Source organism: Podarcis liolepis (genome assembly GCF_965112155.1).
Source record: "Podarcis liolepis genome assembly, chromosome: Z".
NCBI lineage: Eukaryota > Metazoa > Chordata > Lepidosauria > Squamata > Lacertidae > Podarcis > Podarcis liolepis.
The window spans coordinates 2,684,334-2,702,705 of NC_139570.1; the positions used below are offsets into that span (position 1 = coordinate 2,684,334).

Below are 18,372 nucleotides of genomic sequence, written 5' to 3' on the forward strand. Positions count from 1 at the left end.
AATGATCTCTGGGAGGAATGCAGAGAGAAGAAATGCCATGATATACAACTGGATGCCTTCATCTGTGACAAAGAGAAGAAACATAAAGAGAAGAGCCTCCTGGATGAGGACAATGGCCCATCTAAACCAGCATCCTGTTCTCAAAGTGGCCAAGCAGGTGCCTGTGAGAAACCAGCAAGTAGGACCAGGACACAAGAGCCCTCTCCCTTCCTGTGTCTTCCAGCAAGTGGCCTTCAGAGGCATATTGCTTCTGACTGTGGAGGCAGAGCAGAAGCATCATGGCTAATAGCCACTGAGAGCCTCATGCCCATGAATTTGTCTAATCCTTTTTTTAAAGCCATCCAAGTTGGTGGTCATCCCTTCCTCCATCTGGAGAGAGTTCCATAGATTAACTATACATTGTGTGAATAAGCCCTTTATTTTATTTGTCTTGAACCTTCTAACATTCAGCTTCATTTGACCTCCATGAGTTTTAGAGTCATTGAAAAAAATCTGGTAACCTGTAGGCTAATAGCAATGTAATGAGTCAATGATACTAATTGAGATACATGAAAATCACAGCAGCCAAATTACCTTTTGCGCAGAAGTTGCTTCTTCTGCCAAGAGTGAGCTTGCTTCTGTAGGCACCATTGCAGAAGGCTGCAATTCTTCCTCAGCCCCCCCCCCACCTGCCTGGCCCACCAAACAACCCCACCTGACAAGCTATTCTCATCAGAAACAAGGATGCAATGCCACAGTTGTTTTATGTCTGCACACTGCAGTGCTTCCTAGAGCCTCCACCTCAGCTCAGCATTACGGGGAGTGATGATAACTGAAGAAACTTACGCACAACCAGACCTGACAAAATCCAAACTGGCAGCTGGATTTTGTGCTCAAGTTTGGTAAACAGGGCTTCAGAATGGAGTTCTCTCATGTCTGGCCCCAGAAACTGGGCCTAAAAAATGTTATTCCTCTCTGTGTCCTTCAGCTACGAGCTTATTTTATTAAGGAAGAGGACCCTGCTGATCATGGCCTAAACACTGTGTGCTTCCTGAGTCACACCGAGGCTTTCTGATGCTGAGGTGAACAAACTCTCTAGGAAAGCGACAACGTGTGTACCTGAATTGCCACTTTGCCTCATTTGCACAATTTTCTTCTCTTGCTTTTCCTTTTGCTGTAAAAAAGGAAAGAAGGTGAGTTTTCTCACCCATCTTTGGGAAAGGAACTGCTTGTAACATAAAAGCCCAAAAGTCTTAGGGAGCAATAAATTATGAATGAGAAGCAGCTCTTGTGGAACAGATACCACCACTGAAACAAAGTCTCTGGTTTCATGTCACAAATTGCAGTGGGAAACAACTCATCCAAGAGAAATACAAAAGTAAGCACATTTTGAGCTCAGAGGAAATGGGATCTTCCTTGTGCTGCAGAGAATGCCAGCCTCCCAAGAATCTCCTATATAATTTTGAAAGTGGTTTGACTGTTATTTTTCCATGGTTTCAGCTGCCCTTTATCTTGTCACAAAACTTGTCATGAGGGGGTTCATCAATGTTTGGATGCTGGCTGCCATTTTGATTCAAGATGGCAGACCAAAACATGACTTTGCTCATTTTCTCATTTGGAGCTGTCTCTTGTGATATCATTGCTAGACCTGGCAAAAGGGTTCCTGTAGTGGGGACAGCCATCTTCATTGATGTTTGGATGTCAGGCACCATTTTGAATCAAGATGGTGGGACCAAAATATGCCTTTGGAGTGACTTTACCCAATTTTTGGCATGATAGGACCAAACTCACACATTGCACTATTCATTAAAAAAATAATAATCCACGCCTTTTCATTTCTACAAATTCCCAGGCAGTGCTGGGCATACCCTGATACTAGACACTGTGGGTCCATTTGTGTTCTGCTTGTGCCTTGGGTTGCCAGCTTCCAAATCAGCCCCTGCACCTGTGCATTAAGCAGTGCTTCTCTGTGCAACACTTAGCAGCATGCTGATCGCTTTGCTGTTACTAAAGGCACAATAACAAAACAAAAAAGAATGATGATGAATTGACAACTGCACAGGTGGCCTGTTCACATATAGCAGTGCAGTGGTACCTCTGGTTGCGAACAGGATCTATTCCGGAGCCCCGTTCGCAACCTGAAAGGAACACAACTCGCGTCTGCACACGTGCGGGTCGCGATTCGCCTCCTCTGCACATGCACGTGATGTCATTTTGCGCATCTGCACATGTGTGAGCGGCAAAACCCGGAAGTAACCCATTCCAGTACTTCTGGGTCGCTGCGGGACGCAACCTGAAAAGATGTAACCTGAAGCAAACGTAACAAGAGGTATGACTGTAGTATCCAATGTGGTGTCCTCGACATTGGTGGAACTCCAACAAGCAAACATGGCCAATGGTCAGGGATGATGGGAGTTGTCCATTGACATCTGGAAGGTCCCACATTCTGTGCCACTGAAATCTGCGTAAGGGGTACAAGACTCTTTCAGTGATGTAGATGATGATGACTCATCCCTGGTAGGAAATTATCTCCTGCTATTGCTCATCCAAGCCTTTTTGGGGATTGATGACTTCAGCTAGACAGATTTTGTACATTTTGTTTGTTGCCCTTTCCCCCCTTAAACTGTATTATAAAGTGTTTATTTTTAAATGACTGAGCAGTTAAGCTTTGAATGGCAGCTGCATCCCCCCCCCCCAGTTAGTGTCATCATAACATCATTATGTTGTTGCTGGAACTCTTTCCCCCCCTTTAATCTCCCTCTCACCAAAATATGCATGCAAATAAACGCCGATTCATTTATAGAGCAACATCAAATTAAACAGCTTGGATAATGACTTAACACCGATTATCACCGCCCCGAATAATATCCACTTAGACACACCACTTTGGAATCAAAGGCACAACGCCTGTTGTAACATTCTTGTTTTTTTTAACATTAGAGAATCCCTTTAGAAACCAGGATGGGTGTATATTTCTCTCTCTCCCCCCCCCCCACCCAAAATGGCCAATCTTCAGTGGGACACTTTGGTAGGTGAACAGAGTCACCCACCAATCAATCTCCAGGTATCCCAAGCAGGAAAAGACAAAGCCTAAGCCTACAAAGGAATCAGAAGTGTGCCAAAGAGACAGGACATGCTTGGAAATGACCAGGAGCTCAGATCCCTCCTCACAGCAGTGCAACGGGGCAATGGGCCAGATTCCAATTGCACCAAAAGAAAAGCCATGGCTGCAAAAGGATGTTCCTATTTACACCCATGGATTCAATTTGGTGGTGTGCTCAGTTGCAGCTATACTTGTCCTGCGCTTAATGTCAGGTGATGTCAGGTGATGGACAGGCAGAAGGAGAGGTCTGGTGGGCCTAACTAGGCTCCAGGGACAGTGGTTCTTCACCATCACTGCTCTATTGTCAGGCATCCATGCCATACAAATCACTGCAAAAACATTCTTCTCATCCTCCTCCTGCTTGTTAGTTTGAACACTGCTCCTGAAGATGGTTAGGTGTCTATTTGTTTAAACAAATGAGACCCACAACAATATGTTGCTGTGCATCCTTTTTCACCACCTAGCAGGATCACTCCTGTTTTGGTTTCCTGCCGTTGTTGTTGTTGTTGTTATTATTATTATTATTATTAATATTAATATACTGCCCTTCACCATAAGATCTCAGGGTGGTTCACAAGATAAAAGCACAAATAACACCAAGGTTGCAGGTTCGATCTCTGTAAGGGACAGCTGCATATTCCTGCATTACATTAATGTGTAGCTACGCTCCAAAGAATTAGAGAGCTGGAGCTCTTCTTGGAAGCAACAGAGCACACCGTCTCCACCAAGGAGGAGACAGGGGACTCCCCTGAGAAGGAGGCTAGTTCACCAACACAGGAGCCAGATATATGGAGAAATATGACTCAAAGAAGTAGGAGGCCCAGGGTTCGCTCTGATTGTTTAGAAATACACAATCGCTTTGAGGTCCTCTCCCCTAGCATGGAAGACGAAGAGCAGACTCCATTTGAGGATCTCTCCCTCATTACAGTCGATCAGGTATATGAAGACGAGCAGCAAAGTCAGTCCTCAGGGAATGTGCAGGCGACCTTGGAACGGACAGCTCACGGAAGAACCCCGACCAAACCCAAGAGGAGGCGTGTAGTGGTGATAGGGGATTCCCTACAGAGGGGAACAGAAGCAGTGATCTGTGGGCCTGACAAGATGTCTCGGGAAGTGTGCTGTCTCCCCGGGGCTAAGATCCAAGATGTAACTGAACGACTGCAAGGAATCATAAAACCCACTGACAAATACCCCTTCCTCTTGGTTCATGTGGGAACCAATGACACTGCAAGCAATAGCCTCCAGAAGATCAAAAGAGACTACGAGGCTCTCGGCAGGAAATTGAAGCAACTAAATGCACAAATTGTCATCTCATCTGTCCTCCCAGTTGAACGACGTGGCCCAGGGAGAGAGGGAAAAATAGTGGAAGTGAACAGCTGACTTCGCAAATGGTGTAAACAGGAACGGTTTGGATTCTTAGATCACGGACTGCAGTTTCTTGAAGATGGACTTCTGGCAAGCGATGGGCTGCACCTCACAACGGTTGGGAGAAATGTTTTTGCCAAAAATCTCAGAAACCTCATCAGGAGGGCTTTAAACTGACTAATGTGGGGGAGGGAGACAGTGCTCCTGAAGGTAGGAGTCTATCAATTGATGAAGATGATCATCCAAATGTCATAGACCAAATGGAGCAAACAGCACGCAGACCTAGTGGTGGGAGGAAAAAAATCCTTAAATAAGAGACACGGGGGAATGATTAATGGACTTCAATGTCTGTACACTAATGCGCAAAGCATGGGAAATAAACAAGATGAGCTTGAGCTCTTGGTACAGCAAACTAAATATGACATAATAGGCATCACTGAAACCTGGTGGGATAAGTCCCACGATTGGAATGTAATAATGGGGGGATACAATCTATTTCAGAGAAACAGACCAGACAAGAAAGGAGGAGGAGTGGCGTTATATGTCAGGGATGTGTATACCTGTGAAGAGATCCAAGATTTAGAACCTCAAAGCCAAAGTGAGAGCATGTGGGTCAAAATTAAGGGAGAGAAGAATAACAGTGACCTCATTGTGGGAGTTTAGTATAGATCCCCAAGCCAAACGGAGGACATAGATGATGCCTTCCTGAAACAGATGGCCAAGCATGCAAAAGGAAGGGAGATAGTAGTAATGGGACTCTGGGTGGTTCATTACTTGTGCATGCAATTGTTATATTTTCCAGAGAAGGGGTTTCTGCAATAACCAGCTTCATACAACCAACATGCTTAAGTCTATTAATGCATGAAGGGGTTAATAACATAAGGTAAGCTGCCCTCCCAGGCTTAGTGAGGTCACTTTCCCTTAACTTAGGAGGAAATGGGTAATCAAGCCTGTTGTTCTACCCTCAGCCTACCAGGGAAGCTCAATGCCATTTAGTTCCTATACTGTACCAATAATTTAAGAAATTTCCCCAGTGCAACTAAGTCAAGTTTTACTGCCTGTGGAACTTTTCCTGAATGATGTATGCAAAGCACATGAATCTGACCTTTAGAGAGCTTGAAAGTAAACTATTTTTAACTTACCAAACGTGTGGTCTTTTTCTACCCTTTTTATATCTCTGTTTTTTACTTGAACCAGCATGAGTCACATCCACCCACTATTGTATGTAGCCCCACCCAGCACTTGTAAGTGGACCCTGGAAGGCTATGTAAAAGGAGAGCGGGGGCCTCTGAGTTAAACAAGTTTTCCTGCCTCAAGCTTACAGGGTAATTGATCCAGGGACCCCATTTAAATTGTTCCAACAAGATTCCCCTGTTCCACTTCTTGTATATAAATATCATTTTATTCACACAAATGAATTTTATTAACTATTTTGATTGTGGGTTGGGATGGGGATATAACAGTTTGGCAAAGGCCAGCCTTCTTGGATTTCCAGCTTCCACCAGCCCCAGCCAATTGTGTCCAGCACTGCAATCCAGCAGCCTCTGGATGGCACCAGATTCAGAAAGGCTGGTGTACAGAGAGAGATTTGGTCACAGGTGATGGTTGTCCTCTAATCAGAAATGCTCAGCTGAGTCCAAACGTTCTCCACTGTCCAACTCAGGTCTGAAAGATGGAAGTATTTTAAATGGTCACAGTCTATGGGCAGAATTAAATACTGAAGTCTTGAGATTGGTTCCCCTTGGATTCCATTAGGCTGTCTACAGTTACAATAAAAAGGAAATGATTGTTTTCCTATCAGGTATAGAGTAGACACCCAAGTCTTAGAGGAGCATCTGCTTGATGGCGCTCTCTGTATGGACCACTGGTCATCCTTTGGGATTATCCCTTTCATGGTTGCTCAGATTTTCCAGCCATTTCTTCCTTTTCCACCTGTCCTTCCGCTCTCCACTTAGCTTTCTTCTCTGCGTTTATCTTCAGCAGCGTGTCTTCTCTTTTGACAGCCTTCAAAAATAAGAACATCTGGTTGGTAACATTCCCTACAGCAGAGATCCAAGGTAAAGATCACAAGGGCCCCACACAGCTGACTGTTTCTTGAGCAGCCCCCAAGTGCAGGCATCACTTGTCAGTGTTTGAAAAAGAAAATGTTCTTTGGGAGAAATATAGAGAACTCAATTTCAAATTAGAAACATGAGAAACTTGGGCAGATCCACACCATATATTAAAAACATGTCCAATGCTTGTTGAAAGCCTATGGCTTCTTTCCAACTGGAACTGTAGTTTAGCCTTTACAGAGCTACAATTCACAGGATCCTTAACAAACTGCTGTTCCCACGAATCTTTGTGGCAAGTCATGTGCCGTACTTTAAATGTACATTAAATGTGCTTTGAATCTTAGGCGTGGCTCTACTCCAAGAGAAATCAGAATGGACAGATCTGTCCATCTCTGGCGGTAGCCCTATACAGGTGTGATCCCTCGCAGGGAAGCCGCTCTCAAGTAGACACAAACAGCAAGGCATGTAGAAGCACTGGTGGAGGAAGAGGGGGTGGCGGGTGGAGCGCACCACCCCCAGCAGCACGATCCCGGTGGGGTTCCATTGTGGTTGCCCCCCCCACGCTGGGTCCACAACCCCAGGCCGTGCACCACACCCCTGTGGGCGGTGCACCATGCCCCTGGGCAGAGCACCAGCCACACCACGCCTGCTCTTTGCCCCCCCCCCCAGTGCCAGAGCACTGTATGTGAACCCCTCTCTCTGTGTATGTGTTTAAAACACGTTGGGTTGTATTTCTTGGTCTGAGAAACAAATGAAGTCAATTCCTTTACCATTTTACCAGAGATGATCATGGCCACGCATCCTAGCAGAGTCAATGCAATCATGATGTAGCAGATTCGGATCCTCAGCTGGCTCTGAGCAGCCTTGAGGACTTCAACTCTGGAAAACCAGAAAACAATGGCATTGTAGTGTCATTGACTACTCTAGGCTCCAGGTGGAACCTCCTGGTTGTTTAGGGACTCCATCAGCTCCAACCAACATGGCCAACGGTCAGGGATGGTAGGACCTGGAGCTCATCATGTCTGGTGAAGGGTGAGAGCCACCCGTGATCTAAAGTATGTCCTCTCTTCAATTAGCACAACACAACACCCTAGATACTATGCCACCAAGTACAAAGTACCACATGTTGTCACGTATCAATTTTCGGGCAACAAGTTTTGAAATCAGGCCCCCAAAACTGCACTCCCCTCCCCCTCCCCTCTTCTGGCACAGCTGCAGGTATATATGATTCTAGGATATTGGAGCTACCACAATAGTTAATTGATCTCTGGTTTTATTATTTTTTTGTGCTTTTTGCAATACGATCTCATGTTTTCTTGGTGTAAAGCACTGTTTTTTTATGAATAGCAATATACATTTTTTATTACTATAAATAAATATATGAATAATCTTTTGGAAGGAGGCAACAGCAAATTTATTTTGGCTTTCCCCCACTCTCCAACATTTGTGTGTTACTATCAAGCACCATACAGATGAACCATGATAAAAATGCTGCAGAGATCCTCTGTGTACCTTGTCATGGAAGCAGCTGAGTGCTACAGTAATTTGCTTTGCAAAATTTCTCTCAAAAGCAAGTGGAAGCGGTTATGGATAAACGAATCTTCCAACTTGGTTTGGTTTATTTTTGGATGGAGACAATGATCGGCGCCCACACACTGAACTTCCTGTATCACACACAGCCCCGGTGAAGCTCTTCCAGAGAAAGTACACACTTGCCATTAAATGTATTTTGGGTGACAAGGGAATTAATGGCTGCGCAGGCGTTATTATGAAGAGCAAGCAAGTGAGAGAGAGAGGAGTCGGGATTTAGTTCTCTCTGCTTGGAGACAGGAAGTTGCTTCTGAGACAGCAGATGGGTGGAATGATGCAACAAAATGTGACAGGGTCTTAACTCTCATTTCGCTGGTCTTGCTGCCACCCCTTGTTTCACAAATCTGGCAGGATGCCTCTGAATCCCAGGAGCTGGGGATCCCAAGTGGGGAGGATGCTGCAGGTGCCCTCAGGACTTGCTTGCAGGCTTCTCAGTGGGGCACCTGAGAAAACGGTGTGCAGTGTCCTTTTACTGTTGAATGAGCACTTTTAGTTAACGATGTTTCTTTTTTAAAAAAAGTCTGATGTATTCTAAATTTGGCATGGTATGGGGTTTTTTTTTTGGGGGGGGGAGTAAGCAGCTTAATAATCATGCTAGTGTCATATAAAGAAGCCATGAAGGCTGCACTTGACCCCTGGCTCCCTTTCCTTTTAAGGATATTGTAATAAATAACTAGCGAACCCCTGTGGCTACTTACGACAAGAGGTGTGGGATGTCTTCTTCTTTTTTAAACCGTCCCAACCACAGCAGTACCTTTTTGTCAAGCTTGGTTGGTCTTCTTTCATTTCTGAATGCTCTGTGACCTTAAAAATATAACCAAAGTTCAGCAGTTGTTGGTTCCAACTGCATCCAGCACAGGATCCTTGACCCCCCCGCCCCCCACTACTGAATCAATGGATAGGATTAACCACTCTAAATAATTGCCTTGTAGGATGGGATTTGTGGATCATCCCTTTCCAGCAGGCAAGTGATGGAAAAGCCACAAGTACTTTTCAAGGTGAGATGATGTTTTCTTCCCTTAAACTTTGGTTAAAGGGCAAAAGGGTGTGGGGAGGTTCCCCCCTCCTTTCCCTCCACCCAATTTTTTTAAAACACACACAGCCCAGATGGAAATGGCAAATGTCTCGTCTCCCTTTAGTAATTCTCTTCACTGAAATCAATAAAGCTCACAGCTCCCAGAACAAGCTATGCAATGAAAAGAGTCTTTAAATGATTTATAGTTTGTGGGAAGAAAGTACCCAGAATAAATTGCTAAGCCGGGAAGTTATAACAATGCTGCTGCAGCCCAACTGGGTACATACTTCAAGAAATAGATTATTTAAAATAAGATTTTAAATTTCATTTAAAAACACCCTTCTTCATTTCTACCCGTCTACCTTCTGCAAGGAAATAGAAAGACTTTTACAAGAGAAAGAGAAAAATCATATGCATGCCTCTCAAGTCTTCCATTATTCAGAAGTGAGCTGTTGTTTTTTTGCTTTGATTTTCTAATAACTAAAACAGGGGGGACCAAGCTAGGTAACAGATCAGGAGTGGAATTAGATGCAGTTCAAATTCCCTGCTTCAACTCTGAAGATTGTTTGGTGACCTTGGACCAACCACCATCTTATTTCTTTCTTTCATTTATTAGGTACCCAGTAACAGCAGATTTTGAAAAAAAGGTTGCACACGAGGGAATCTGGCCCTTAGGTGAAAAAACCTCCCTACCTCAGGCTTACTGTTTTCCTAATATTTCATTTATTTGAACTATTTCGATATCACATAACTCCAATAGTCCAGACCCTCCAAGTGTCCCTATTTTCCAGGGACATCCATGATTTAGAGACGCCATCCCAGTTTCTGATTAGATCCCAGAATCTCCCACTTTTTCTTAGGATGTCCCTGTTTTCACTAGATAAATATTGGAGGGTACAGAGTTATCCGACCCCCAAGCCTTCTGAAGGCAATCTTGTATAGGGAATGTTTTTAAATGTTGTATTATGTTTTTATTTATGTTGGAAGCTGCCCAGAGTGGCTTGGGCAACCCAGTCATATGTGTGGGGTATAAACAGTAAAACTATCATTATGGAATGGGGAGTCCCTATTTTCTTCAGAGAAATATCAGAGGGTATGATAGTCTCCAAGCAGTTTGGAAAGGTACAATACCAAAAATAAATAAAAGCCGGTTAAAACTATAAAATCAAACCTCAGTTAAACAAATGCTAGCTGGAATGACAAAATAAAATAAAATAAAATCTTCAGTAGATGCTGGTTGTTCAACAGGTAGAGAGCCTGTCTGGACTTAACTGGGAGGGACTTGTACTAATTTGGGCACGTAATATTGAACACAGGGCTTCTGACTGATAAAAGCTGTGCTCTAAACCATGGGGGACCATTCACAGCGACTCCCCCAAGGATCCCAGTGATTTGGCAGGGAATAGACAGGATTAGGTGGTCCCTTGGACCCAAGTTGCTATGGGCCTGATAAAGTAATGCAAGAACCCTGAACCTGGCCTGGAAGCATGGAAACAGCCAGCACAAGCTTTTGAGCACTGGCATTGTGTGATGTCGATTGTCTGTTCCCATCAATGGCCTAGCTGCAGCAATTGTACCAGCTGGAATTTCTGGACAAGGGAAGGATGGTTGGATGCGTGCACACACACACACACACACACACTGCAGTAATTGAGACTTGAGGCTAAGATTGTGTGGCTTATGGTGGGCAGACTATCCCTTTACAAGAACGGTTGCCTGCTGTGCCCTCCCCCGTGTATATTCCACTTGTTCCATTACTTTTCACACACACACAAATTCTAAACAGCTTTAGAACTGCTCTTACCAACCTGAAAAAGTTCTAGGAGATGCCAGCCTACTCTTCACTGAGCCCTCCGTTTCGGGCAAAGGGGTTGTCCTCGCCAGTGACATTCCGGTGCCATGGCTCCTACAGAAAGCACCTGTTTTCCACAGTGTGGCTAGAGGCCTGTGTCCAAACAACCTTGCAAACATGCTGGCAGCCTCAGTGCTCCCTTTGGAGTTCTGGCTAGGTAGGCAACACAGGAGCAATTGAGTCTGTTGACTGAAGCAAGGCAGTATGGAACAGGCCGCTCCCTCCTGAGGTGACTCAGAGGCAAGTTCAGCCTTGGAGGTTTTCTTTCTGGGTTAAAGCTGATGATCATTATATTATCATGAACCTTCTCCCAGTTAGATCTCCAGAGTAACAGTGACAACATCAATCAAATCTGCTTCCTTTGGCTGTGTACACACCATATATTTAAAGCAACCCCCACCTTCCAAAAAAGAATCCAGGGAATTGTAATTAACCCCTCATAGCACTGGATTTAGGGTGGTGCAGGCAGCTCTGCCATACAGGACACTGAACCAAGAGGGTGCAAAATTGAGAAGATCCATTTGGGGGTGCTAAATTTTGATCTCACACAGTGCACCATATAGTACTACAAAAGATTACCAAAGACCACACCTGCCCTCACAGATATACAATTCCTAGCACCCTTAACAAATTACAGGATTCTTGGTGAGTGTGCTTTTAGAAGTACTGTAAATGTATGGTGTGCGTTCAACCTCTCCCTTTTGCCACAGGCCATGCATCCCAGAGGAGTCTGGCACGGGAACAGCTTGGGAAGCAACCTTGCAACGTTCATATAAGTCACCTTCCTTCTCCAGGGCAGAACTCCCATAAACATCCAAATGTAATAGCGCCACAAAACTTAGCTGTGGGTGGTGATGGTTGGCCAGTACATGTGACGCTATCAGGACACTTCGCCCCTCAATCCCTGGAGAAGTTCTGCAACTTTTTTTAGAAAGTGGTTTTGGTGTTGGGGAATAAAAGGAAGGATGAAATGTACATAGAATTGCAGAGTTGGAAGGGACCATGAGGGTCATCTAGACCAGTCCTCTGTAGTGCAGGAATCTTTTTTGCCCAACATGGGGCTTGAACTCATGAGATTGAGAATCATATGTTCTGCCAACTGAGCTAGCTCATCAAAATTTCATTTCTAGAAGGCAGAGGGTTCGTATGAAGTAGGGTGGGTTCTCCCACACTGCAGGTCTCCAAGCAGACAGCCATCTCTTGAAGGTGCACTTGTTCAGGATTCCCTGCACCAAGGGTCCTTCAAGTCTGACTCTATAGTCCTGTGTTGGAGTGGGCTAACCCAGCGTTTGACTCCATGCAAGGATGGGAAAGTGGGAAGGAGCCTGGCACACTAGGAACAGAGGAACTTGGCTTCTACTTAGTCAGGCTAGCTCAGTATTGCAGTGTCCGGCAGTGGCTTTCAAGGGGTTGAGGAGGAGTCATTGCCAGCACTATGTGGAGATGCTAGGGCTGCTGTGACTTTGTTCATGCATATAGCATACCCTCCAACATATGGGTGATCCAAATGGGATTTTTGGTCTGGTGCTCTGGTCCAAGCCAGTTGACTCATGTCAGAGCGCCAGACCAAAGAATGGGATATTATGGGATCCAAGCAGAAGCCAGGTATGGCTTCCATAATTCCAGGATGTCTTGCTTAAATCAGGATGGTACAGCAGTATCACATGGAGGGGACTACACCCTGTGACTTCTCTTTAAATATTGATGCCTGCTCTTCATGCCCCCAGTGACTCCCATTTCTCGTTGCTACACATCTTGCTAGAAAAGCCAACAGGTGGCATTCAGTGTTAGCCATACTCAGAGCAGACTCATTGAAAAGAACTGTGATGACTTATTTAGGTCTGCTCAGTTCAGCTGGTCCATTCTGAGTGTGCGTTAGTTGGCGCCTGACCTACAATCTTCCACTTACATATTTAATATGTCAGCCCTGGCAATGAAAAAGAATGGTACTGGTGAGGGATTTGTCACAGAAGGCTCCTGGCCCAGTGAACTTTGGTTGAATATGAGTGTGATTCACCTTTGTGGCTATAAAAAAAGAAACAGCAATGTTTCTATTTTTTAGGGGGGGGGGACATTTGCAGGAAGCCAGATGATCCCCAGGGAAGTTGCAGCAGGAACAAAGCCCCCCCCCCCGCCGCCTTTAGTGAAGAGCCCCAGATCTGCTTACCCCACCCACACCTTTTAAAACAGGCATGGCCAAACTTGGCCCTCCAGCTGTTTGGGGACTACAATTCTCACCATCCCTGAACACTGGGACTGAGGTGTGCCACCCACTTGCCTGCCATTTTGTCACCCTCCTCAGTCATGACACCCGGGTGGACTGCACCCACCACACGCCTCTGCCCTTCCCAGGTTGGAAACCCCCATCCTCCCCTCACTTCCCTCTTCCGTATGCACAGAAACTGCCTTCTTGGCCTTTGGACCCATGACTGGTCTCATCTGCTCAATCTGCCAGAGCCTGTCTTCACACGCAGGGCACAGGCAAGTCCCTAACTCACCTGATTCACTGAGAATCTGTTGGAGATGTGGAGACTTTTGGAAAGATCCTGTGAAAATGTGGGAGACTTTGTGAAGGGCTTGTCTGAGGGATATTGGACTTTGTCCCAGCAAGAACCTTATAAGCTAGAGCCCAAGCTAGACTCAGAGAGTGAAGACTTCTTGCAGCAACTGTAAACAGTGTTTTTATATAGTGTGTGTGTTCGTGTTTGCTGTGTAAAAGCTGTATCTGCAATACTGTTGTTTCCTGTGGTGAGCCTAAATGCTTGACTGAACTTCTGTGGCACATACTCAACACAAAACACCCCACCCCCACCCCCACGCAAGTTTTGTGCTGAATGCCCCCCTTTTGAACACCCTAAAAATCTCAGTGACTTTCCAGTTTAGCAGAAGCCAGCCTTCCTCGCTGAATTAATATGAACTGCTTGTTTGGAATCAAACTAATTGAGCATTTTGACGTGAAAGGTTAGTCTTGTAGATATCCTTTAGACTGCATTTAATCAAAGTCAAAGCAAACATGATTCAAAGGGGCTGAGGTACTTAGACAAATATGATCCACATGAGAAATTCCAATGAAGTTGATGCAAAACTCCCAGCAAACTTGAGTAGGTAGAAAATAAGGCAGGCTATAAAAGACAAAAGGGCCCTCTTATGCCTATGGAGTGTAAAGGTTTGGGTAATGGCAAGAACACACCCTTTGCATGTAAAAGTCCCAGGACCAAGCCCTGAGATCTCCAGGTAAGGCTTGGAAATACTCCCATAGAAGAACCTGGAGGGTTGTTGCCAGTGTAGAAAATGCTGAATTAGATGGAATAATAGCCTTCTATAAATCAATTTCTTATTTTTTCTTGTTTTATCTCAAAATGCAATCTGTAGACTGGAAGGTAATTTCAGATCACAGCTTCTGATGTGATGAGGTGAAAAACCTGTGAAGTTTAGTAGGTAGTTTCTATAAGTAGCGGTCATGAGGCCCCCACTCTCCTCATGGATACAATACCCAGAGTTCCCTTGAAAGAGGGATGGAATGTTAAACCAAGGGTGGATCTACACACAGGAAAAAACCACAGTATAAATAATACAGAAATTAAATGGTTATAACAAAAGAAAAAAAATGCTATGGGAAATCTCAAGGAATTTTTTTTGCTCTCCATCGCCATCTGGTGTTGCATGTTTATAACGTATTCAAAGCACTGTTTTTTGACTGATGTAGGTAGGTGAGTTCCAGGTCCTTAGTATGTGGGCTGAGAATTGCAGCCTTCAGGGGCACCAGTCTGAGCTCTGTCCTCTATGAACATCTCCATCTAAAGTCACTATGCTAGGTTCCCCTCTCCCTACAGTAGCCTTTCACATGACCTCATACCTTCCAACATCCCAGTGAGACAAATCAATGGAGGCCATGTCCCTTCTCAGGCCCCACCCCTTCTCTGTTCTCAACTCCCTCCCTCCCTTGGGGCTCACCAAATTCCCACTTGCACCATCCTGCTGGTGGGCCCATATGCACTTTTGCCCACCACCACTCCTTCAAGAGCCACTGCGACTTGGCTTTCCAGACAGCATACTTCTGGAAGCCGGTGCCACTTCTGGAGGGAGGAAGAGGAGTGTGTGATGCTTGGGCACAAGGTGAGAGAGCATCTTTTGGTCTCATCTTTTGGTCCCATGCTTTGGTGGGAGTCAACTGACTCGTACCAGAATGTGGAACCCAAGAGCACGCATATTTTGGTCCTGTATTCTGGCACGGCCAGAGCACGGGAGCCACAACAGGACATCTGGGAATGTGATCAGAAGCCAGGGTGGCTTCTGTAAATCTGAGGTGTCCTTTTAAAAATGGGACAGTTGCACAGTATGTGAGCTGCCAGGCCTGAGAGCTCTTAAGCCTTTCTGGGCAGTAGGCTAGATTAAATGTTCCATACCCAGGTTTCCTAAACATGTGAGAAGAAATGATCCCCTCACTTCAACGGGACCTGGTAACACCCACTTTAGCTAATATGTTAATTTCCCACCAGTGACGTTTTTCCTCATTTGTTACACTTTGTGGTTTTTATTTGAATGCCTGAAACTGTGGTTAATGCTGATGTTTAATTACATCCCCAGGACCCGTCCCCATGACATCTGTGGGCCCCCACCCCCGCTTCTCAGGTTTTGGGAATCTCAAGGCATTTCGAAGTCTGGAATGTGCCTGACTGTGCTGCAGATGAAGCTCTGGAGAAAGTCTGCCTAGTTCCATTTTTGAGGCTGTGCAGGAGGCAGTAAGACAGGCCTGGCCCAGTGCACTTTAGGGACTTGTGTTTGCCAAATTGATTTTTGTCCTTGTTTCTGAACAGTATTCAACGACATCTTTGATCTAAATGTATGATGTTTCTGCTGTCATTTGTATAATGTTTGATATGTGTTCGGAGGATTTTCTTTTCTTTCTGCCTGTGATTCTTGTGTTCTTTTAGGGTGGTCTGGGAGCTTTCTGTTTTCCTGTGAACTGCCATGGGCAGCCTTTGCAATCATGTGCCCTCTATGTTTGGGGCTACAGCTAAATCATCCCCAGCCAGTTGTTGCCTCCAGCTTGTGGAGGGCACCAGGTTGGCCAAGGCTGGTTTCAAGTAAGCTCAGTTAGAATAGGAGGCTTATTAGTGGGATAGGCAACAACCTATTACACTGTAGTTTTAGGTTTTTTAATTTATTTTTCAAGCATCCATTCTAATGTGCTTGCATATTGGTTAGACTAAAGCTGTGCATGCACTGACTCATACTGCTGGCATGTTGACTCCTGATTATGTGAGGCTCTGGGAATCCCACTTATGTGGAAGCCTATAAGTCACTGACTTGCACTGATTTAGGCCAACAGCATTGTAGATCAGTATTGTCTACACTGCCTGGCAGGTGCTGTCTCTGGTTTCAGTTAGGCATTTCTCCTAGCCCTACCCAGAGAAGCGAGATTGACCCTGGGACCTCCTTCTACATGCAAAGCAGATGCTCTACCTGCTTCCCCAATATACATGCAGGTTTCCATGCTTAGATTTCATCTGTATAGGCTTCTGTACAGCAGGGCCCCACTTCCTAGTATAAGTGGGCAAGCCTTTGCATGGCGAATGCATGAAGGGAGCTGCTGTTATGCCCCATTACACCTGGGGGCAGCAGGACAGGGGCAAGCACTCAGCTCTTTCCTCCAGCAGCTAGCTCTTGCTGATTGTGTGTGTGTGGAGGGGGGGGCGGGAAGCACACTCTATCAAAGAGGAGAGCCGGCCCCGCTCTGCTGTTCTGTAGCTTTAAAGGCAGTTTTTGCCCTAGCCTCTGCCTGTTCTGGACCACAGCTTTTGGTGATGTAAGCAGGATGCTGAAGGTCAAAGAAGAGATATAATACAGTAGTGCCCCGCAAGACGAATGCCTCGCAAGACAAAAAACTCGCTAGACGAAAGGTTTTTCCGTTTTCGATTTGCCTCGCAAGACGAATTCCTCTATGGGCTTGCTTCGCAAGACGAAAACGTCTCGCGACTTTGTTTCCTTTGTCTAAAAACCGTTAAAACCAAGGGTGCTTAGCTTGAGCAGCTGCAGTTGCAACTTGGCTTCGAGGAGCAACTGTTAGCACGTGGTTTGGTAGCCTTTTCTCAGACTTTGCTCACTTTTGAAGATTTTCCAAAACTTTTCCAGAACGTTTCCAGAACTTCTCTTTCATCCATTTGGTAAGTTAAACTTTTATAACTTTTTGGGGGGGTTTTGGATTTTGGGTTGGGGTGTTTGGGATTCAAGGACTTAGTGTTGGGAAGGGGTTTGCAAGAATCTGGGGGCTTGTGGGCCTTTTTTGGGAATTTTTATGATTTTCTGTGACCACTGGGCCAGGTTGTTGTTTTTTTTGAAAATTTTTCTGAGTTTGAATTTCTGAGTGCTGGCTGGCTGGGGGAACAGTGGGGGAGGTTTCTGCAGAAATCTGGGGGCTTGTGGGTTTTTTTCTGGAATTTTTATGATTTTCTGTGACCATTGGGCCAGGTTGTTTTTTTTTGAAAATTTTTCTGAGTTTGAATTTCTGAGTGCTGGCTGGCTGGGGGAACAGTGGGAGAGGTTTCTGCAGAAATCTGGGGGCTTGTGGGGTTTTTTTTGGGAATTTTTATGATTTTCTGTGACCATTGGGCCAGGTTGTTTTTTTTTGAAAATTTTTCTGAGTTTGAATTTCTGAGTGCTGGCTGGCTGGGGGAACAGTGGGGGAGGTTTCTGCAGAAATCTGGGGGCTTGTGGGGTTTTTTCTGGAATTTTTATGATTTTCTGTGACCATTGGGCCAGGTTGTTTTTTTTTTTGAAAATTTTTCTGAGTTTGAATTTCTGAGTGCTGGCTGGCTGGGGGAACAGTGGGGGAGGTTTCTGCAGAAATCTGGGGGCTTGTGGGTTTTTTTGGAATTTTTATGATTTTCTGTGACCACTAGGCATGGTTGTTTATTTTCAATTTTTTTTCTGAGTTTGAATTTCTGAGTGCTGGCTGGCTAGGGGAACAGTTGGGGAGGTTTCTGCAGAAATCTGGGGGCTTGTGGGGTTTTTTTGGAATTTTTATGATTTTCTGTGACCACTAGGCATGGTTGTTTATTTTTGAAAAAATTTTCTGAGTTTGAATTTCTGAGTGCTGGCCATGTTGTTATTTTTTGAAATTTTTTTTTGTCTGGGTGGGGAAGCAGTTGGGGAGGGGTTTGCAGCAGTAGGGGAGGGGCTGGGGGAGCAGTTGGGGAGGGGTTTGCAATTTCTGTGTTGTGGGTGGGTGGGTGTGTGTCTGTGGGAGCAGTTGAGGTTTTTGAAGACATTGGTGATTTTTGAAGCTTTTCCTAAACTTATTTTGCAGCCATTTGAGGTTTCTGAGGACTTCGGTGGTTGATTGCTGAAGCTTTTCCAGAATTTCTCTTTCATCCATTTGGTAAACTAAACTTTTAAAACTTTTTTGGGGGTT

General features: G+C 45.1%; 1 protein-coding gene across 1 annotated transcript; it reads right to left on the reverse strand.

Moving 5' to 3' along the window:
• Positions 1–5,893: 5,893 nt before the first annotated feature.
• On the reverse strand, positions 5,894–13,475 carry LOC310697960 (protein FAM162B-like). Its single transcript, XM_083484550.1, has 5 exons — positions 13,457–13,475; positions 10,915–11,012; positions 8,790–8,895; positions 7,272–7,380; positions 5,894–6,451 (listed from the first exon to the last, which is right to left on the reverse strand). Exons 2-5 carry the CDS (start codon positions 10,994–10,996, stop codon positions 6,338–6,340), a joined length of 411 nt encoding a protein of 136 aa, XP_083340676.1. The 5' UTR covers positions 10,997–11,012; positions 13,457–13,475; the 3' UTR covers positions 5,894–6,337.
• Between the last annotated feature and the right edge of the window lie 4,897 nt (positions 13,476–18,372).

Excerpts from the sequence above, each read along its gene's own strand:
- LOC310697960 (XM_083484550.1), bottom strand. The coding sequence starts at position 10,996 with ATGTCACTGGCGAGGACAACCCCTTTGCCCGAAACGGAGGGCTCAGTG. Across the intron at positions 8,896-10,914 it reads ATCTCCTAGAACTTTTTCAG|GTCACAGAGCATTCAGAAAT; the intron begins GTTGGTAAGAGC and ends TATATTTTTAAG. Across the intron at positions 7,381-8,789 it reads GACATCCCACACCTCTTGTC|AGTTGAAGTCCTCAAGGCTG; the intron begins GTAAGTAGCCAC and ends CTGGTTTTCCAG.